General features: G+C 59.0%; 2 protein-coding genes across 2 annotated transcripts in view; one reads left to right on the top strand and one right to left on the bottom strand.

Moving 5' to 3' along the window:
• The window catches only part of ITGB4 (integrin subunit beta 4), a 34,750-nt gene extending 21,733 nt beyond the window's left edge, over positions 1–13,017 (top strand). Inside the window, exons 15-30 of the mRNA XM_044921397.1 lie at positions 630–640; positions 755–903; positions 3,527–3,731; positions 4,509–4,663; positions 5,054–5,234; positions 5,369–5,506; positions 7,307–7,489; positions 7,583–7,714; positions 8,814–9,032; positions 9,658–9,894; positions 10,582–10,731; positions 11,290–11,478; positions 11,563–11,720; positions 11,804–11,966; positions 12,059–12,169; positions 12,271–13,017. Of these exons, the coding sequence (XP_044777332.1) occupies positions 630–640; positions 755–903; positions 3,527–3,731; positions 4,509–4,663; positions 5,054–5,234; positions 5,369–5,506; positions 7,307–7,489; positions 7,583–7,714; positions 8,814–9,032; positions 9,658–9,894; positions 10,582–10,731; positions 11,290–11,478; positions 11,563–11,720; positions 11,804–11,966; positions 12,059–12,169; positions 12,271–12,410 (2,521 nt within the window). The 3' untranslated portion in view covers positions 12,411–13,017. The remainder of the gene's footprint in view (positions 1–629; positions 641–754; positions 904–3,526; positions 3,732–4,508; positions 4,664–5,053; positions 5,235–5,368; positions 5,507–7,306; positions 7,490–7,582; positions 7,715–8,813; positions 9,033–9,657; positions 9,895–10,581; positions 10,732–11,289; positions 11,479–11,562; positions 11,721–11,803; positions 11,967–12,058; positions 12,170–12,270) is intronic.
• On the bottom strand, positions 12,857–18,536 carry GALK1 (galactokinase 1). Its single transcript, XM_021691779.2, has 8 exons — positions 18,359–18,536; positions 17,266–17,455; positions 16,706–16,825; positions 16,327–16,462; positions 16,036–16,217; positions 13,387–13,537; positions 13,139–13,301; positions 12,857–13,046 (listed from the first exon to the last, which is right to left on the bottom strand). The coding sequence occupies exons 1-8, from the start codon at positions 18,521–18,523 to the stop codon at positions 12,975–12,977; spliced, it is 1,179 nt and encodes a 392-aa protein (XP_021547454.1). The 5' UTR covers positions 18,524–18,536; the 3' UTR covers positions 12,857–12,974.
• Positions 18,537–20,812: the final 2,276 nt, after the last annotated feature.

Consider the following 20,812-nt stretch of genomic DNA (forward strand, 5'->3'; position numbering starts at 1 on the left):
CCTCCTGATACCTGAGTGGAAATGGGGCCCGGCCATGTGGCATAGGCAAGTCACTTAACCTCTGTGAGCCTTGGTTTCTCCATCTGTAAAATGGGCGTCTGGCTCTCGAGAGGGGTACGTCGCGGTACGTGCCTGGTAGTGAGCATTCATGTGGGAGCTTCTGTTATACTCTTCATAGGGTGCTGGGTCCTCCTGAAGTTGCCCCCGTCCCTCCCATTGTTCTTCCCTCCCTTCTGGCCTTTGCACTTAGGAGGTTGAATAGACCTCCCTAGGATGCCAGGACAGGAGAGCAGGAAGGGCTGTGGGAGGGGAAGCACACACCGTCCCGCTGACGCCCTTGTTGCCTTCCCTACCTGCTCCTCGGGGAACCTCGGCTTGTTGATGACCGTCCTTCCTGCATCCGGAGGGCCTGCTCTGGCCCCTGAGCCCTCCTGCCCACCTGCTCCAGCAAACACAGGACTCTGTCCTGCTCTGGCCCGGTCCTCAGTCTCGGGGCCTCTTCTCTGGCTACACCCCTGCCTGGCCTCCTTCCTCTGCCCTGACACGTCCGGGATGTCAGTGGGACTCTGTTCCAGCTCCCTCAGTCTTTTCTGGAAGAAATTTCCATTCCCTTCCTCTGCTCTCCCCAGAGGGCGGTGGGGTGAGGAATGAGAGGCAGACTCCTGGCGTCAAGGCGGGGCTGGGCCAGAGGGAGGGTGGGTGTGGAGAAGGGACGGAGGCCAGGACGCCCTGATTGTCGCCTGGGTCCTTGCAGCCAGCGGGATAGTGTCTTTTGAGAAGCCCGAGTACTCGGTCAGCGGCGGGGAGCAAGTGGCCCGCATTCCTGTCGTCCGGCGCATCCTGGACAATGGCAAGTCCCAGGTGTCCTACCGCACACAGGATAACACTGCACAGGGCAACCGGGTAAGGCTCCGCCATGGGGTCAACGGCGTTTCCCAGGGTCCCAGCGAGAGCCAGAGTCCCCGGCTGCTGGAGGTGCCCCTGGCTGGCCTCCCAAGGACACACCTGCCTCTACCTGTGCCCGCCACTCGGCAGCAGGGGTGTCTCGCTCACCAGAAGTGCCAGTGGTGCCCGAGGTGAGGCCCCATCGCTGCCAGGGACACGTCCAGAGCAGTCATGTCTCCTTCCAACAAGCCGGTATCTATCAGGGCAGCCAAACCCTTCAGAGTGAAATGGACTTCCCCATCTGCCCCAGTCCTGGGGCTTTGGGCTGCTGCTGCTTCTTCTTCTTTTTTTCCTTAAGATTTTATTTATTTATTTATTTATTTGAGAGAGAGAGAGAGAGCGCGCAGTGGGGAGGGTCAGAGGGAGATGGACAAGCAGACTCCATGCTGAGCACGGAGCCCAGTTCGGGGCTTGATCCCAGGACTCTGAGATCATGACCTGAGCTGAAATCAAGAGTCAGATGCTTAACCGACTTAGCCACCCAGGCGCCCCCTGGGGCTCTGGGCTTCTTGAGGTGGGATCAGAGGCCATATGGCCCTAGACAGACTCCCCAAGGGCTGTCACGGTTTGCCTGGCAGGACCTCCCAGGGCCAAGCTGCAGGAGCAGCCTTTGAAGGCTGGCAGTGCCAAGCACGTGGGCCCACATCCCCTCCATTACTGGGCCCCAGTCTCTGGAAGAACCAAATCCAGGTGTTGCATGTGCTCGGCTTGGCTTACAGGTTTGTTTGTTTTTCTGAGTTTATTATCAACATTTACAAACTAAAAATATTCATATCAGCAATTCACTTAGAGAGTAATAGAATGTAATGTCACGGGGCCCACAGTCCTGTTAGGCAAATGCAAGGGAGCATGTGCTCAGCAGGCTCCCGAAGCCTGACCACACCCTCTTCTTCACTTCCTTTTATTCGATGGAACAGTTCTCATGAATGCCAGTGCTCCCAATAAAAGTTCCAAGGAAGAATTTGTAGGTCCGTAAATTTCACTGAATACACCAAATTATCTAAGAGATTCTGGCGATCCTGTTGTGCTTTTATAAAGATATTTCGGTATTTATGTGTTTTTAAAAACATTATTATTATTTCCCAACTTTTTATTTTGAAAAACTTCAAACCTACAGAGAAATGAAAAGACTAATAAAATTAGCGCCCATTTACCCTTTACATAGAGTCGCCAATTAATATTTGTTTTCTGTCTTTCCTTCTCTGTAGACACAGGAATAGATGCACGTACATAGAGATGTATGTGCGGATATGCATCTCTCATCTGTAACTGTAGAGAGACAGAGAAAGTTGTGTTCCATTTCATTTTGTTTATAGAACTATTCAAAGTAAGCTGTAGACATCACATAGACCCTACAGCTTCTGCCGGCCCCCGCTGAGAGCAAGGCTATTCTACACAACTTCATCATTACCAACTTTAAGAAACCTCACATTGTAGTATTACCTAATAATTGGTCCATATTCAGATCTCTGCTTGTTCACATGTCCCCACAATGTCCTTGATAGCTTTTTTTTTGCCCCAATCCAAGAACCAAGCAAGGATCTGGCATTGCATTTTGTCATGTGTCTGAAGCCTCCTTTAATCTAGTACAATTCTCCCATTTTGTCTTTTGTGACTTTGACGTTTGAAGTGCCCCCCACCCCCCCACCCTGGTCAGTTGTCTAGCAGGTAACTCCTGCTTTTCTTGGATTTGCCTCGTCGGATCTGGGTTTGTAGCCCTTGAATTTGCCCCCTGCTGGGCCTAGATTTGAAATGTTAGTTTGCAGCGCCACCTAGTGGTCTCGGGTGAGCAGGACCCCCCCCCCCCCCCCCCCCGTTGCTGCTGACGGACCCCATACATGTCTGTACACACAGATGCTCGCATCCCAGACGCTCAGGAGAGCTCTGAGGCATTGAAAGAAGAAAGCTGGAGGGGTGCCTGGGTGGCTCAGTCGGTTAAGCATCTACCTTTGACTCAGGTCATGATCTCAGGGTCCTGGGATCAAGCCCCGCATTGGGCTCCCTGCTCAGAGGGGAGTCTGCTTCTCCCTCTCCCTCTGACCCTCCCCCTGCTCATGCTCATTCTCTCTCTCTCTCTCAAATAAATAGGACCTTAAAAAAAAGAAAGAAAGAAGGAAACTGGAGCTGATGGAGGCACCCTATCCAGGAGGCAGGGCCTGGGGCCTGGTGGGATCCCAGGCTTCAGAGCCGCAGTATGGGGGGCAGATCCTCTCTCCCTGGGTGGGGCCTGCCCGTATGGGACTCTGTGTATCTGCTAGAAATCCCCATCTCTGGGCCTCAGTTCAAATCTCAGCTCAGCTCTAGCACAACTATCTGTGTGAGCTTGGGCAAGTTTCTCGGCTCCTCATCTGTAAATTGGGGACGGTAACAGCTCCCCCTCACAGTGCTGTGAGGGTCAAATGAGCTAAGATTTGTAAAGTGCTCGATGCACAGGAGGTGTTATAGGAACATGAGCCATTTCGTGTCCACGTGGGATTGTCTGTGTGTGATGGTCTCTGCCGTATGCACGAGATCGGGGTGGAGTGCTTGGTGTGATTCATTCTCCAGCCCTGGGCTGACCCTGACCCCATCCCACTCCCAGGACTACATCCCCGCAGAGGGTGAGCTGCTGTTCCAACCTGGGGAGACCTGGAAGGAGCTGCAGGTGAAGCTCCTGGAGCTGCAGGAGATGGACTCCCTCCTGCGCGGCCGCCAGACCCGCCGCTTCCACATTCAACTCACCAACCCCAAGTTCGGGGCCCGCTTGGGCCAGCCCCACTCAGCCACCGTCATCATTGGGGACCCAGGTGCGCCGAGCCGGGAGTGTGCTTAACAGGTGCAGAGGGAGGGCTGGGGGCCTCTCCACGGAGGCTGCCAGTCTTGGCAAGTAAAAATACAGGATGCCCAGTGAGATTTGGATTTCAGATAATCAAGGAACAAGCTTTGTGTAGGTATGCCCCCTGCAGCGGTTGGGATATACTTATCATATTGGTTATTTATCTTAAACTCCAGCTTAACTAGGGGTCCTGCATTTTATGCAGCAATCCTGCTCTCAACCAGAGAGGCTGGAGTGGCAGGCCGTGAACCCCACCGCTCGGCCTTAGCCCTTCGACTTCAGTCTCAGTTCCAACTAAAATGCAGGTGTTTCCCGGAGAGTCAAACAGTTCTTATGGGTCCTTAGGCTCCAGGATGGCCGTGTCTGTGAGCCCACCCCAGAGGTTTTCCCAGAAGATAGGAGAAGAGGGAAGATTCTCAGGGTAGAGGGGAGAGAAGGGGGTGTGTAGGAACAAATGTTCTCACATGGAGTATTCCCTTGGCTGCCAAGGGAGAAAGAAGGGCAGACGAACTCCCTCCTCCTCCTCATTCCTCCAGAGACCCTCCTGGGTCCTCCACCAGGAGGGCAGGATGCCCTCTGTGGTACCAGTCGGGGCACCAAACCCCCAGAGGCCTGGGGTGGCAGCTGTCAGCTGAGTGCTGGTGGGGAAGGGTTGGGGGGAGCCCCCTGGTGGTGAGGGTGGATTCTTGCCTCCGTCAAAGAGGGGGTGGCTGAGCGGGCTGCTCCACTCCGGCTTGGCTCACTACAGACGAACTGGACCAGAACTTCACAAGCCAGACACTGTCATCGTTCCCTCACCATGGTGACCTGGGTGCCCCCCAGAACCCCAATGCCAAGGCTGCCGGGTCCCGGAAGATCCTTTTCAACTGGCTGCCCCCTCCTGGCAAGCCAACAGGGTACAGGGTAAGGTGGGAGGCAATGAGGGAGGTGGATGGGGAGGCCCGGTACCCACTGGGGATGTGGGCCACCTGAGGCCAGAGGGCCCCTGAGGGGGCGGAGAGGGCATGCTTCGGGGGCACAAGGGGGCAGGGGGAACCCCCATCTGCTTGTGGAAGAGGGAAGACCCATCCCTGAAGTTTTCAGACATTTGCCCTCCTTCCTGGAATGTGGCTCCTCCACCCACCCAGGAGACACCCCGGTTCTGTCCCAGCCCTGCTGTGTGAACCTGGCAGATCACCAACCCCTTGGCATCTCATCTGTGCAAAGGGGACAATAAGAGCAGGAGGTCCGTGGAGGGACGAGCAGCTCTGGCCCTTGCCGCTCCCCACTGACTCTTTCCTCCCCTGGGGGCAGGTCAAGTACTGGATCCAGGGTGACTCTGAGTCCGAAGCCCACCTGCTTGACAGCAAGGTGCCCTCAGCGGAGCTCACCAACCTGTACCCATATTGCGAGTACGAGATGAAGGTGTGCGCCTATGGGGCCCAGGGCGAGGGCCCCTACAGCTCCTTGGTGTCCTGCTGCACCCAACAGGAAGGTGAGGCCTCACCACCTGTCTGTCCCCAAGCTACCCTGATGCGCAGCCCTGCCCCCACCACCTCCCAGAACCCTGCCCCCCCTCTGCTGCGGCTGACAGCTTTCTCCCTGTACTGCCCCCTGCCCCTCCCTCAGTACCCAGTGAGCCAGGGCGTCTGGCCTTCAATGTCGTCTCCTCCACGGTGACCCAGCTGAGCTGGGCTGAGCCGGCTGAGACCAACGGCGAGATCACGGCCTACGAGGTCTGCTACGGCTTGGTCAACGAGGACAACCGTAAGGACCTGGACCCCTCCTGCCCCCGGGGATGGCAGGAAGGGGAGGGGGCAAAGAGCAGGAGGGAGGTCACGTCATCCCAGTCGCTGGTCGAGCCCCATATGTCTGGTGGCCTGAGGCATCGTCAGGTTTGTGGTCAGGTTTGGGCTGGTTGCATCCCAAGACCAAGCGCGGAAGCTCACAGGGCAGGTGGGGACGGGAGGCGTGAGATAGATGTGCACTGGGTTCACAAGCTCAAGGTGCCTTCCCGTCCAGGGAACCAGGGTGGCTCATTTTCACAGGGTTCTCGTGGGGCCAAAGGAGAGTTGCCAGATTTAGCAAATAGAGGATGCCCTGAGTTTCAGATAAACAGGGGTTTTTTTTAGTACAGCTCATGTACCATTTTATTTGGCAGCACTGTTCTTTCTTCCCAGTCCTGGGAAGGAGGGAAGGGTGGGCAACCCCACCAATTGCCAAGATGAGAAAAGTGAGGGAACTCGGTCCCACATCCAGCGCGTGCAGGGACCTCCTCCTTGTGCCCTCACTTCTCCTTGGTCAGTCCCAGGGACGGGGACCTCACCACTTCACACGACCTCTGGACCTTAACATGGGTCAGGCTCAGACTCCCGGAGTGGCCCAACAGGGCAGAGGACAGAGAGATTGTTCTAGACATCAGGCTTGTTGCTCTTTACCAGCCAAGCAGACCACACATGACCTCAACAGCTGCATCACACCTTTGGTGCATTCTGGGTTTATAACACCTAGTCCCCCCATGACCACTGTCACAGAGGAAGTCTCCTCTGACCCCTCCATGTATCCTGTGGAAAGTTCATTCCCAATGATTTCAGCCATGGCTCCAGCCTGCTGAGGTCTCAGCTGTGTCCTGGAATGTGCCAGATGGCCCCCTGGTCGAGGGTATCAGTACTTTGGTGGGTGCCCCTCTCCCCCTCTCCCACTAGCTGACAGGGATGTGAGGGGTGGGCCAAGAGACAGTGCCCACCTTGGCAGCTAGAGACCTCCCCCAGACTGAGCGGCCTCCACCAGCCAATTCTTTTTAAGCACAGTTGTTTGCTGGGGGCAGACACCAAGCTTACCAGGTATCATTTTCCAGAAGCCTCCTTTGGACCTCTTTGGAGACTGGGACCTTTTCTGGCCTCCAGTCTTTTGTGCCTTCTCTGGTTTCCCAGAAGGCTTCCAACGTGGCAGGCCCCTTCTTGCTGTCCCTGGGCCTAAGCCCTGTAACTTGCCCGGAGCTACGGGGGTCACTTTCTCCTTCCTCCCAGGGCTGCATGTCCGTGAGTGCAGGAGAGCTACTTGGCCTCCGCTCTTGGCTAACCTGACACTGTTGGTCGTCTTGCACACCCTTCACCCCGACACCCTGAGCTCTCACAAGCCTCAGCCTGCCCTGAGGTGCAGCTTCCCTGAGCCCACCCTCTGCTCCCGTCCTTGCTCATGTGACCCCGTGGCAGCTGTGGTGGGCGTTGGGCTATCTCTGCTCCCAGCGCTCGGGTGGCGGCGCCCTGGACACGGGACCATTACCAATCAGTAGAGGTGACAGTGGGGCCACCGTGAGTCTAGTCCTGGCTCGGCCGCTTAAGGATGAGCCCTTCAGAGCATTGGTGACACTTCTTGAGACCAGCCCTGGCCAGGTTCTCAGGGCCTGGCCCGACCCAGAAGCCCCGTAGCTGCTTGCTCCCTGCCTTGTTCCCTGTGCTCTCCCTGGGAAGTAAAGAGCCCGAGAAGCGGGGCCACTACATCAGAGCTGGGGCTGGGCCAGGCAGGAACCTACAATGACCCGTCTGAGGCGCTCTCCCTGCCCAGGACCCATCGGGCCCATGAAGAAGGTGTTGGTGGACGCTCCCAAGAGGCGGATGCTGCTCATTGAGAACCTTCGGGAGTCCCAGCCATACCGCTACACGGTGAAGGCGCGCAATGGGGCAGGCTGGGGCCCGGAGCGGGAGGCCATCATCAACCTGGCCACCCAACCCACGCGGCCCATGTCCAGTGAGTGGGGGGGAGCACGGGGGGGGGGGCGGGGGGGTAGGGCAGGACAGGAAGCTGAGGCCAGGGCCCTGGCTCACCCCTCCCACTCTGCAGTCCCTATCATCCCAGACATCCCCATTGTGGACGCCGGGTGTGGGGAAGACTATGAGAGCTTCCTCATGTACAGTGATGACGTTCTACGCTCCCCTCCTGGCAGCCAGAGGCCTAGCGTCTCCGATGACACTGGTGAGTGGGTCTGGGATCCATGTCCCCGGGAGGAGGTGGGGCTGTCACAGGTGTCCAGAGAAAGCAATGGGGCCAGTGACCATTAGGCATAGAGATCAAGACTAGCAGGCCCTCTCGGCTCCACATGGATATCTGCAGAGCCTACCATCTGACAAGCACCATACTGGCGTGGGGTACAGAGGGGACAAAGCCAACACGGCCCATGGGCGGTCGTGTGCACAGGCAAACAGACTTGCTTGGGAGCAGATGCACACAGGGCTGTGCAGGGCCACTCACACGGGACCATGTGGAAACACAGCCTTACACGCGGAAGGCTGTGCCACGGACTCAGGACATTCAGGCCACCTCCCAGGGACAAGGCTGTGTGGGAGGGGGCAGGCATGACCCCCCTGCCCTGTCCTCTGGTCCTGCTCCCCCTCCCTCCTGATTCCCCACAGTGCGGGATAAAGGGCCCTCAGCTGAACTCCCTGGTACTCAGTTTTAGCTTTGGCTCCACTGTGGGCCATCAGATGAACTGCTCACCCTCTCTGTGCCTCAGTGTTCTGACCTGTAAAATAGGATGCCAATCATACCATGCCATGAGTCAAAATCCTCCAGGATTCCTACTCTCTTCCATCCTTGCCCTGACAGGGCTGAGCTTGGGCTTAAGGAACCCAAACCCAAGGGTCATGGGGGGTTTGAAAGAGCAGCAGGTATGATGAATCAGGTGCCCAAAGTCAGCTGCTAACACTACCTGGGACGCACTCTGTGGCTTCTGGAACTATCCCTGGGAGGCAGGCAGGGGAGAGATTACTCTGACCGGTACACAGGAAACTGAGGCTCGGGCGAGGAGACCTCACAGCTGGTGACAGCCAGCGCCACCCCGGGTTTGGGGGGGCTTTCCTCACCGGCTGCAGCCCCGGCTGCATTGCTCGCACGGAAGGGCTCCTCTTCCGCCTCGCGGGCCAAGGGTCCCGCCCGTCGCCCGCTCCGCGACCACACTTGGATTCCGGAGAGCCCGAGGACCGGCTCACGTCGCTGGCCTCCGCCCCGCCGCGCCCCCTCCCGCAGCCGCCCGCGCCCGCCGGCGGTGCCAACGCGGCCCTTCGTTGTTCCCAAGGCGGCGGCTGGAAGTTCGAGCCCCTGCTGGGGGAGGAGCTGGACCTGCGGCGCATCACGTGGCGGCTGCCCCCGGAGCTCATCCCGCGCCTGTCCGCCAGCAGCGGGCGCTCCTCCGACGGCGAGCCGCCCCGCGGGCCCCCGGACGACCGCGCGGACGCGGGCACGGGCGGGGAGGGTGGCGGCCTAGCGCGCGGCGCCACACCCAGGCCCCCCGGAGGTGACGGGCTTGCCCCGCGCGCCCCGACCCCACACCCACCTAGGCGCGCTCGCTTGCGGCCTGGGCCCGGCCCGAGCCCCCTGTGGCCAGGCTGCCCGTGAAGGCGCCCTGCCCTGCGGGGGGAGGTGCCACTGCGCGGAGGCGGACCCCCAGAGCCAAGGAACCCCCAGGGCAGGCATTCGGGCTGTCCTCAAAGCAGGACTGCCCGCAGGCGCGTGCAACTTCAGAAGTGTGTTGCGTCCGGGAGGGCAGGCCCTGGTACCCAAGGAGACCCCTCAGAGGCCTGAAGGGACACAGGGCAAGCATTTGGGCTCCCCGAAGGCAGGGCTAACTGCAAAGGCGGGGAGTCTCCCAGCTGGGGTCAGCAGTGCTCAGACCGTCCACACTGGCATCCTGAGGGCCAGCGGACGTGGGCTGCAGAAGCCTGTGACCCCTTGGACTCTGCCAGGAACACTGAGCTTCTGTCCCTGGTGGGCCAAGGGACGCTGGCTTTATGCCGAGCACCCCCCACCCCCCGGCCCCCTCAGAAGTAGGTAATCCTAGGAATTCCCAGGGCCACAGGCTGCCCCATGGGGCTCTGGGTCCGGTAGAGGTCTGTCCCAGTGACCCTGTTCTCCTCCTGCAGAGCACCTGGTGAACGGGAGGATGGACTTTGCCTTCCCGGGCAGTGCCAACTCCCTGCCCAGGGTGACTGTGACCAACGCCACCTACGGCACCCACCTGAGCCCACAACTGGCCCACCGGGTGCTGAGTACGTCCTCCACCCTCACGCGGGACTACCACTCGCTGACCCACACAGAACACTCAGTCTCTGCCACGCTGCCCAGAGACTACCCCACCGTCACCTCTGTCTCCTCCCACAGTGAGTGTCCGCAGCCAACCCTTCTTCTCTTCCAGCCCCAGGAGGTTCGGGGTACTGGCCCGGCCCTGCCCTGCTGCCCATCCTCCAACACACACACCTCCTGCGCGCTCACTCTCGTTTTGTCCTGCCGTAGGCCTCCCTCCCATCTGGGAAGAGGGGAGGAGCAGGCTCCCGCTGTCCTGGGCCCTGGGGCCCCTGAGTCGGGCTCAGATGAAGGGGTTCCCTCCCTCTGGGGACTCCCGAGACACTATAATCCTGGCTGGGCAGCCAGCAGCGCCCTTTCGGGGCCCAGGTAGTACAGGGGTGGCCATCCTGTGTCTGCACAGCTGTCCTGCTCCATCTGTCACCCATCTGCTCATTGCAGCCACTGCCCAGACCAGCACCTTACCCTCCATCCCATCCCCATCAGTGCTGACGCCTAACACAGCCTCTGTCCTTTTCAGGGGTGCTGGGCTGGGGGAGGAGAGGCGCCAGGCCAGCGGGGGAGGGGTGGGGGGGCCGGCAAGCCCACACCCACTCTGAGATGTGCAGGAGGTGCTGGGTGGCCTGGACAGGGTGTTGCAGGGTGAGCGAGCTGCCGGGCCAGCAGTCAGCGGAGAGGAGACAGCTGAGGGGGGTCAGGGGATAGAGGCAGGACTCCTGCCCAGAGACCCCGGACACAAACTGCCTGTGGCTTCCCGCCTTCAGACTCCCGCTTGGCTGCCGGTGTGCCCAACACGCCCACCCGCCTGGTCTTCTCAGCGCTGGGACCCACGTCTCTGAAAGTGAGCTGGCAGGAGCCGCGGTGTGAGCAGGCGCTGCAGGGCTACAGCGTGGAGTACCAGCTGCTGAACGGCGGTGAGGCCCAGCTGCTGCTGGCGGGCTGTGGGGCGGACGCCTGCCAGGCTCGGCCCTGGGATGGGGCCCACAGGATCACCCAGCTGGACAGGAATCCAGCCAAGTCCCTTGAACACTAATGGTCCCCACCAGACTGTCTCTCACTTCCATGCTCCTCCCTGCCCTTCACTGCCCCCTCTCTCCTCATCTGTCTCCTTGGGCCTCTCTCCAGGTCATTGCCTCTGCTAGGTTTTGCCCGAGGCTTCACTGGCTTAGGGACCTAGGGCCTCTGCTGGCCTGGGAGATGGCTTTGTGGGAGCTGGGAAGTGGTGCTTCCCTGGGAAGACAAACTCAGAGCAGCATGACCTGGGCCCATAAACAGCCGGAACATAGGTGGGATTTTAGGCTGCACTCATCCCTTGCATAGTGTACAGCCTAAACAACCAACCATGCCATTCCAGGCTGATCCCACCTGCCCCCAAACCACAGCTAATCCTGGGTGAGTGATGACCAGGTCTTGGTGGCAGCCTAGGGTAGGCACGGGAATAACACTGCTCCTGTCTCCCACCCCACCCCCAGGGGAGCTGTATCGGCTCAACATCCCCAACCCCAGCCAGACTTCAGTGGTGGTGGAAGACCTTCTGCCCAACCATTCCTATGTGTTCCGTGTGCGGGCCCAGAGCCAGGAAGGCTGGGGCCCAGAGCGCGAGGGCATCATCACCATTGAGTCGCAGGTGCACCCCCAGAGTCCGCTCTGCCCCCTGCCAGGTGAGCTGCCTCCCCACCCCATGGCTGCCCCCATGCTGTCCCCTAGTCACCCACACACTGACACCCTTGCTCTGCTGCCTCCAGGCTCCACCTTCACCTTGAGCACACCCAGCGCCCCGGGCCCGCTGGTGTTTACCGCCCTGAGCCCAGACTCGCTGCAGTTGAGCTGGGAGCGGCCACGCAGGCCCGAGGGGAACATCCTTGGCTACCTGGTGACCTGTGAGCTGGCCCATGGAGGAGGTGCTGCCTGCCCCCAGGTCAGGGGTGGCCAGGGAAGGGGTGGAGAGGGAGCCACAGAGGCTAAAGGCATCTTCCCTGTCCAGAGCCAGCCACCACGTTCCTGGTGGATGGTGACAGTCCTGAGAGCCGCCTGACCGTGCCAGGCCTCAGTGAGAACGTGCCCTACAAGTTCAAGGTGCAGGCCAAGACCACTGAAGGTTATGGGCCAGAGCGTGAAGGCATCATCACCATCGAGTCCCAGGATGGAGGTAGGGATCCTCACCCCTTCGTAACCCCTGCCCTTTCTCTGGCCACCTCTTCTCTCGCCATTATCTCTGACTGGCCCATCTGCCCATGCCAGGCCCTTTCCCACAACTCGGCAGCCATCCTGGGCTCTTGCAGCACTCACTGCCAGGCGAATACAGCAGCGTCACCACCACCCACACCAGCACCACCGAGCCCTTCCTCCTGGGTGAGCTGCTGGGCAGGGGCTTTCCTGGGGGGAACACAGAGCTCTCAGAGCAGGAAAGCCAGGGCCCCAGGCAGAGTCCTTCAGTGCTTCTTCCCCTGCAGATGGACTGACCCTGGGGTCCCAACGCCTGGAAGCAAGTGGCTCCCTCACCCGCCACGTGACCCAGGAGTTTGTGAGCCGGACGCTGACCACCAGTGGAACCCTCAGTACCCAGGTGGACCAACAGTTCTTCCAGACCTGAGCCCCCCACCCTTACCCAACAGTGTGCTGGAACCTGGGCCCCCACCCTGCCTCCTCTCCCTGGCTGTGGCTCAGCTACTCCATCCTTGGACCCCTCGCAGCCTGGCACACGCGCATCCTGATCACAGGGCCAGTACGTCTGGCTACAGAGCAGAGGGAAGGTGTCCTCTGGGAGAAATGAAGGGAGCAGAGGTCCCAGAAGGCCCTTCTGGCTGCAAGTCCCCTACCCCAGGCCCAAGCCCATTTGTGTGTAACCAAAGAGCTGGGAGAGCATGACAAGGGCCCAGCTTTGTTCTGCACTTAATAGAAGATTTTGCTACCGCTCGGCTCTGCCCCATCCGTTCTTCCAGGGAGTGCCCGCACAGAGCAGGGGGGTGGTTCTGACACAGCCCCTCGGATCCCCAAGCACACACCCACCTCTAGAGGCAGGCAGGCGGGTCACCATGGTGGGAGGCACAAGTTTATTGAGCAGCCAGATGCAGAGGGCAGCGCCAGAGGCCTGGAGCTTCGTGACGTGCTGCCCAGCAGGCCCCCCGCCCCCGGGGTGCCATCCCCGGGCGGCGCCTCAGCAGCTCAGCACCTTGGCACCATCGGCCGCCCGAGAGAGGTAGAAGGTGGCAGTACCGCCGTATTGCTCCTGTGGGAGAGGCAGGTGCGGTCTGAGTGCGGCAGGGCCTTGGGGACCCATTTCTCCATCCCTCCTACCCCCGGGCGCTGGTGCCCACCCACCTGTATATGCTGCATGGCTTGGGAGGTGGAGGAGGCCTCCAGCAGGGTCACAGTGCAGCCGCCAAAGCCACCACCGGTCATGCGGCTGCCGTAAACCCCAGGTGCAGACAGCGCGGCCTCCACGAGCTGGTCCAGCTCCGGACAGCTCACCTCGTAGTCATCCCTGCAGAGAGGACAGAGGAGAGGGCGGGCCTAGCACGGGCCCCACCCTGCCCCGGGGCTCAGCCTCTGCCCCCAGCGGTCCTCACCTGAGCGAGTGGTGACTCTCCACCATGAGGCGGCCGAAGGCTCGGTAGTCTCCGCGGCTCAGGGCTGCTGCTGCCTGGGCCGTGCGCCGGATCTCACCCACGACATGCCGTGCACGCCGGAAGCCCTCCTTGCTCACCAGGTCTCTGCCAGCTGGGGAGGGAAAGGGGTCAGCGGGCCCGCCACCCACCACCTCTGGGCCCTGCCAATGTGGGGATGGGGGAGCCAAGGCGGTGGCCTGGGGGTGGGAGGCTGGGGGGCGGTTCTGACAAAGCTGTACGTAGAACCTTGTGTTGGTGACTAAGGTTCGGAGCCTCCCCCCAACTACAAAATGGGATGCTCGTGTCACTCGGGGCGCAGTAAGCATTGAGAGAGAGAACGCATGGAGAGCTCCCATCCCAGCAGGGTGCCTGGTGCACAGTGGGTGCTCACTAAACACCAGGGTAAGCCCCAGACCCTTGTTGCTTCCAAGGTGAGGGGGAACACAGTAGCACAAGAGGGAGAAATCCTCCTGCTGCTCTTTATGCTGGAGCATCAACTGGGGAGGCTGGGCTCTAGAGTTGGGGTACAGCCCAGGCAAAGATCAAGAGGCAGGGCACGCCAGGATCAGGCCCTCCCGCTGGCTAACGCTGAGGTGGGGAGGGCAAGCTGAGTAGGTCGTGGCCGCCCTGATTGCCAGGGGGTTTGCTATTTGATTCTGGACGCCACAGAGGTTTGGGAGCAGGGAAGAGCTGACAAAAGCAACTGCCTTGGGCAGAGGGTCCGAGCTGGGAGAAGCAGGCACCAGGAGCCAGACAGCAGCTGCTAAACACTCAGAAAGCAACAAGGGGCCTGATGTGGGGGGAGGAAGGGGAGATAAGAGTGGGAGGGGGGACAGTGAGGACACAGAGGTGACCGAGGTCTCACACAGGAGTGACAAGGATAAGAAATAACAGGCAAGGGGAAGTCAGCAGGGGAAGCCTATAAGGGAGGAAGGACGAGGAGTTATGCTGGGAATCAGGTGGGGGCTCTGGGGCAGCAGGTGGAAATGTGGGGAGGCTCCAGCCAGGGGAGCAAGGGGCTGCAGGCTCCAATCAGAGTCCTAAGTGGAACGAACAGTGGTGGCTGGTGCTGTGGGTTGAGGACAAAGCCTGGGGCGGGCACGTGCAGAGAAACAGGGCTGTGAGCAAGCAGGTCCAGTGCCTGCCAAGGGGAGGGGGGGAAGCCCCTGGGAGAGCTGCTGTTTTGGGGGGGGTGACTGAGAGGATTGAGAAGTGAACATAGATGACAAAATGGGGGCCATAAGCATTAGGCCTTCCCCCAACACTGACACAGGAAAGAGATTCAATTTTAGAAGGGAAGAGAACTGGCCAAGTTTCCAAGCAGAAGGGGAGGAGCCAGGCAGAGGACAGGAAGAAGGCAGAGTAGGGCTCCTGGCACAGGACTCTGAAGGCAGAGGGGAGCACTGGGGTCCCCAGGGAGGGGAGACCCCCGAGGAGTGGTGGGGAAGGCATGCAGTGGAGAGGAGGGACGGCCAAAGTGTTCCAGTGTGAAAACCTCCACCAAGGTCACCTGCACGGAGCAGGCGGGGCAGGTCTGAACGGGACAGTTCACCAAGGAGAAGCACAAAGCAGTCCCACAGGGCTGGCCATCGTCCCTGCAACGGGCACTAGCACACTGCCAGGGAGGGCCCAACTCCCAGGGCCAGCAGCCTGGCCGGGGACAGGCTAGGGGGCTAAGCTGCCTGGTCCGAGGCTCAGCACTGCCACGTACTATGGGGCCCTCATCCAAAACACGGGGAATAATAATGATATCGGCTTCACAGGGTGTGGCAGAACCAGGGGATATTCATCTGACCTTCAAACTATCAAATATACTATCTTCCTGGCCACGTGTGTCAGGAACCTTTTAGATACATGCACTTTCGACTCTGCAATCCTACTCCTCGGAATCTAATTCTAAGAAAATAACAAGAGAATGCAGATAAACTCATGTATGAAAACAATCATCACAGTGTCACATGTGATTATCAGTAAATGATTAAGTTACGGTACACCTGCGTGCTGGAGTCTGTAGCTTTTACAGGCCCCCTTGATGACATGCTGGCACAGTAAAGGGTTCTCAGATAACGTTAGAAAAAGAGAAACAGGGGCGCCTGGGTGGCTCAGTCGGTTAAGCGTCTGCCTTCGGCTCAGATCATGATCCCAGGGTCCGGGATTGAGCCCCACATCGGGCTCCCCACTCGGCGGAGAGTTTGCTTCTCCCTCTTCTTCTGCACCTCCCCCTGCTCATGCTCTCTCTCTCTATCTCTCTGTCTCAAATAAACTAAAAAAAAAACTTTAAAGAAAAAACAATATTAAGGGGCACCTGGGAGGCTCAATTGGTTAAGCATCTGACTCTTGATTTCAGCTCAGGTCTTGATCTCAGAGTTATGAGTTCAAGCCCCATGCTGGGCTCCACGCTGGGTGTGGAGCCTACTTAAAAAAAAAAAAAAAAAAGGAAAAACAATATAAGATCTCGAGTAGCCCTGCTGAGGTAGGAGCCCTAGGTGTGCTGTGTTAGGGGCAGTGGGCAGAGCACAGGCGAGGCCCCTGGGGATGAGGGGGTGTACGGCAGGGTCAAAGCCACACGGAGGGCCCCGCAGCCCCGCAGGGTGCCCAGCCAGCTCTCACCCTCCAACTCCTCCAGCTGCACCTCCCGAAGGCTCTCCTTGCCCAGCGCCCGGGCCACTGCCTCACATTCGCGCCGCCGCAGAGGGTACTCGCTGGAGCCCAGCGAGTGGCGGACATTGGAGTTGGTGATGAGCACGGCCAGCTTAGGTTCTGACAGCGGCACCAGGCTTGTCTCCAGGGACCTGGCATGGAGTTGCAATGAGGCGATGACAAGCCCAAGTGTCCGCGTGCCACACCAGCCAGTGGGCATGCTCCACCCAGAAGCTCCTGATGATGAGGGGAGCCCCTGACCTGCAGTCAATGAGCAGCGCGTGGCCTTTCTGCCCCAGCAGTACGATGAGCTGGTCCATGATGCCACAGGGCACCCCTGCGAAGCTGTGCTCGGCCCGCTGACACACCTGGGCCCGGGCAGCTATGGACCCCGAGTCTGCGGCAGGGGAGACTCGGTGGGGGAGGTAGGGAGGCTGGGGCCCGGGGGGGGGGGGGCGGGGGGGGGGGGGGGGGGGTGCGCATGGGGTGGGGGCGGGTGGGAGCCGTGGTAGTTCCAGTGACGCTCCAGGGAGATTCCCCACCCTCCTCCCGAAGCCACAGTAGAGGAAGGAAGAAGCTCTGACCACAAGGACACCTCAGGGAAGGAGGGCTGGATCAGGGGCCGGGGTCTAGGAAGTACCTGGGCAGAGCTGCTGCAGGAAGGTGTACGTGGCCACTTCCAGGGACGCAGAGCTGGACAGCCCACCCCCCAGGGGCACTGAGCTGACCACCACTGCACTGAAGCCAGGGAGGGGTGCAGCTGGAAAGAATGGGTGGTGGTGAGATGGGCCATATGAGAGGATGGGCCCGAGGAGGGCCTGTATTTTGGTATGAAGGGAGGCCACTGCCTGATAGCTGCTTCCAGGGATGAGTCTCAATTGTCAGAGGCCACCTTGGCCCCAGCACCCTCCATCCTCCTACCCTGAGGTTCCTGGGACACAGTCTTCCTAGCTCTCCTCCTGGTTTAGGGCTCTGGAGGCCAACGGGCTAGGGCTTTGAATCCTGGCTCCTCCCATCATATAATGGGCAGCTCAGGGCAAGTTCTGGAACCTCTCAGGGCATCAGTCTCATCATCTGTACAATGGGGATACTCTCCCCCTGCTAACTACCCCGTGGTGCTTAGATGAGCTAATGAGCTTTGTAGCTGAGAGGTGATGCTCCTAGCACGGTGTGAACTTGACCCTGGCCTTGGTCCCATACCTGGGTAGTGCTGAATCACTCCCTTGACATAGTTGGCCCAGCGGGGGGTCCCGGGCTCCAGGGACCGCTGGGCTGTGGGCAGCGGAAACTGCAGCCGCCGGGGTTCATCAGCATCCTCAGAGGTGGTGAGGAGGGAGACAAGGCCATCTGCCCGGGGGCTGCCCACCAGCACGGTCACAAGCTCCAGCGCCTGGCAGGAGAGACAGGGAGTGTGTACAGCTTCTGCCTGCTGACCAGTGGATGAGGCCCCGCCCACACTAAAGTTCTGAAGAATGAAAGGTTTCAGATTCCCTTTGAGACTCAACAAGAAAGGAATGGGGGACGTCTTGGGGAAGAATCTAAGTGCTGAGTTGGCCCTGGGGGCTTGGGTCCTGCCCCTGGGTCTTCAGGGGCACGGCCAGTGCGGCAGAAGTGTGGACCTGGACTCTGCCTGAACATGGGCTCCCAGTTGTGGGGCAAGGGGAAGGAGAGCTCGAAAGGAAAAGAGAGTCGGAGGAGCTCCAACTGATGCCTTCCCATTCTGGTGCGGTCTCAGGTATGCAGTACCCACTCACTTGCCAAGCTGCACCAGGTGGAAAGGGCCCCAGATCTAATCGCAGCCCCACCAAGAACCAGCTCTGTGACCTTGAGCAAGTCACTAGCCCTCGCTGGGCCTCAGTTTCCTCCTCTGTAAACTGAACCGTCTGGGCCGGGAGGTCTAGGGCTAGTTCCCCCAGGTCTGCGGGGTTGGGGCCCCTGGAAGACAGAGCCCGAAGCGCCCCCTTCCGCCTGCGGTTGGGGCCCCACAAGTTGAGGAGACTCCCAGGTTGATGGCGAGGATCGGCAGTCTGCGAGGGCGGGCTCGAGCGAAGAGGCGTCGGCACACCCCCTCCTAGCCTACTTCCTCACGGATCCCCCGCTTCCTCCCTTCCAACGTGGGAAATACCCCATCCCCGGGTCTCTCCCACGTGCTCGTCCCCCAGACTCGCGGGAGGATGGCTAAAGTTCGGTGCGGCCGCCCAACATCCTGCAGGGACTAGGCAGGCACCTCCCCGGGCCCCTCAGGCCTGCCCTTCCTCGGGGGAGGCTCGGGGCTCCCCTCCCGGCCCCTCACCATGGGCAGCACCAGGCCCTGGTTGTAGTCCGTGTGCTCCCCGATCAGGTTGACCCGGCCCGGCGCCGACACCGCCAGCTCGGGCTCGGCCCCGAACTCCTCCCGGAAAGCTCTGCGGGCCTCGGCCAGCAGCTCCGCAGCCTGGGGCTGTCTCGCAGCGGCCATGACGCTTGCCCTGCAGCGCGGCCCCGTCGGCGCGGGATGCTCGGGGCGGGGCCGCGCGGGGGCGGTGCACATTCCTGTACGCGCCCCCCGCCCCCACCCCGGGCCTCCTCCCGCCCGCGCCGAGCCAGGCCCGCCCCGCCCCGCCTCCGGCCCCAGCCACCTGCTGAGCACGCTCCGCCGCGTACGCCCACCCCCGACGCCCCCACCGCGGGCCGGCGGCGGACTTTGGGAAAGACCGGCCGGTGCCCCCTCGAGGGGTGCTGGCTGGACTGGAAGCTCTGGGTTGCCCTTCCCTGACCCCGGCGCCCCTTTCTGTGCTACTCACACCGGCCCGGCCAGCCACCCACAGCCTGAGCAGCGGAGCCCGCATCCAGCGGACCTGGATTTCCCAAAGGGCTCTCCTAGGTCCTAGAGTCCTGGCGCTGTGAGGTCATCAGACCCCGATTATGAGTCTCTGAGAAGGGCCTAGCACGCAGTGTAAATTGAGATAAGGAAAGCCAATTTGGTGGTGACCAGGGAGTCGCTTTCTTACAGGCCCCGTTTCTAGACTGGTCCCGCCGGCATAGCTGTTAGCAATGGAAGACTGAAGGAGAATGGCAGTAGATGGCCTCTCCTGGAAGGACCAGTGGCAGCAGCCCCCCTAGGGTGGGACTGTTGGCCTCAGCAGGTGCTTCCTCAGCCTTGAGCCTTGGATGCAGAGTCTGACATTCACCACCTCCTCTTTCACCAGCCTGCATCCTGAACCTTTAAGCTGGCCCCAACCCCTGCCTGGACACCTGTCCACGGTTGCACCTGTATGAAACTGTGGAACAGAAATGCTGAAATGTAAGCAGCCTGTTTGGGACTAGGGTGGGGGCTTTGGGGAGTATCGTGGCCCGGGGTAGAGCTTGGGGTCTCTCGGGGGTTTGCCCAAAATGCAGCTCTGATACTCTTATATGGTGATGAGCAGCGAGTAATGTATAGAATTGTTGAATCATTATATCGTATGCCTGAAACTCACATAACACTATGTTATTTACACTTCAGTTTTAAAAAATGCAGCTCTGAAAACTTCTAGAAATAAACATGGGGGTAAATCTTTGTGACCTTGGCTTAGGCAGTGGCTTTTTTTTTTTTTTTTTAAGATTTTATTTATTTATTTGACAGAGAGAGAGAGATCACAAGTAGGCAGACAGGCAGGCAGAGGGAGAGGGAGAAGCAGGCTCCCTGCTGAGCACAGAGCCCAATGTGGGGCTCAATCCCAGGACCCTGGGATCATGACCTGAGCCGAAGGCAGATGCTTAACCATCTGAGCCACCCAGGTGTCCCAGGCAGTGGCTTTTTAGATACGACACCAAAAGCACAAGAGACAAAAGGAAAATAGATAAGTTGTACTTCATCAAAATTAAATACTTTTGTGCCTCAGAGGACACCATCAAGAAAGTGAAAGGACAATCCACAGAATGGGAGAAAATATTTGCAAACCATATATTTAAGGGCCTTGTATCAAGAATACATAAAGAATTCTTACAACTCAAGAAAAGACAGATAATTTAAAATGGGCAAAAAACTTGAACAGACATTTTTCCCAAGAAGCTATACAAATGGCCAATAAGCACATGAGAAGGTGCTCAACATCACTGGTCATTAGGGAAATGCAAAGCAAATGCACAACGAGAGATACCACTTCATATCCAGTAGGATGGCTAAAATAAAAACACAGTAACAAGTGCTGGTGAGGATGTGGACACAGTAACAAGTGTTGGTGAGGATGTGGAGAAATCAGAACCCTCATGCATTGTGGTGGGAATGTAAAACAGTTAAGCATCTTCACCAAATACTAACCATAGAGTTTCCGTATAACCCAGCAATTTCACTCCTAAGTATATACGCAACAGAATTGAAAACATATGTCCACACAAAACTGGTACATTAATATTCACGGCAGCACTATCTGCATTAACCAAAAGGTGGTAATAACCTGGGGCACCTGGCTGGCTCAGCCAGTGGAGCATGCAACTCTTGATCTCAGGGTCATGAGTTCAGGCCTCACGTTGGGTGTAGAGATTACTAAAAACAATAAATAAACTTAAAAAAAAAAAAAAGGTGGTAACAACCCAAAGAGATAAATGGATCAATCAAGAGAATGTGGCATGTCCATACAATGATTTTTACTCAGGCATAAAAAGAGTGAAGGCCGATCCATGGTACAACATTGTTGAGCCTTGAAATCATGGTAAACAAAGGAAGCTAGTCACAAAAGACCTCAAACTGTACAATTCTATCTATACGAAATGTTCAGAGTAGGCG

Source organism: Neomonachus schauinslandi, chromosome 15, assembly GCF_002201575.2.
Source record: "Neomonachus schauinslandi chromosome 15, ASM220157v2, whole genome shotgun sequence".
In the NCBI taxonomy this organism is placed as follows: domain Eukaryota; kingdom Metazoa; phylum Chordata; class Mammalia; order Carnivora; family Phocidae; genus Neomonachus; species Neomonachus schauinslandi.

Coding starts and splice junctions, on each gene's coding strand:
- GALK1 (XM_021691779.2), bottom strand. CDS start 18,523: ATGGCCGCTGCGAGACAGCCCCAGGCTGCGGAGCTGCTGGCCGAGGCC. Junction 13,538..16,035: donor GCAGCTGGAGGAGTTGGAGG/GTGAGAGCTGGC, acceptor TTCCCTCCCCAG/CTGGCAGAGACCTGGTGAGC. Junction 13,047..13,138: donor AAGCCATGCAGCATATACAG/GTGGGTGGGCAC, acceptor CCTCTCCCACAG/GAGCAATACGGCGGTACTGC.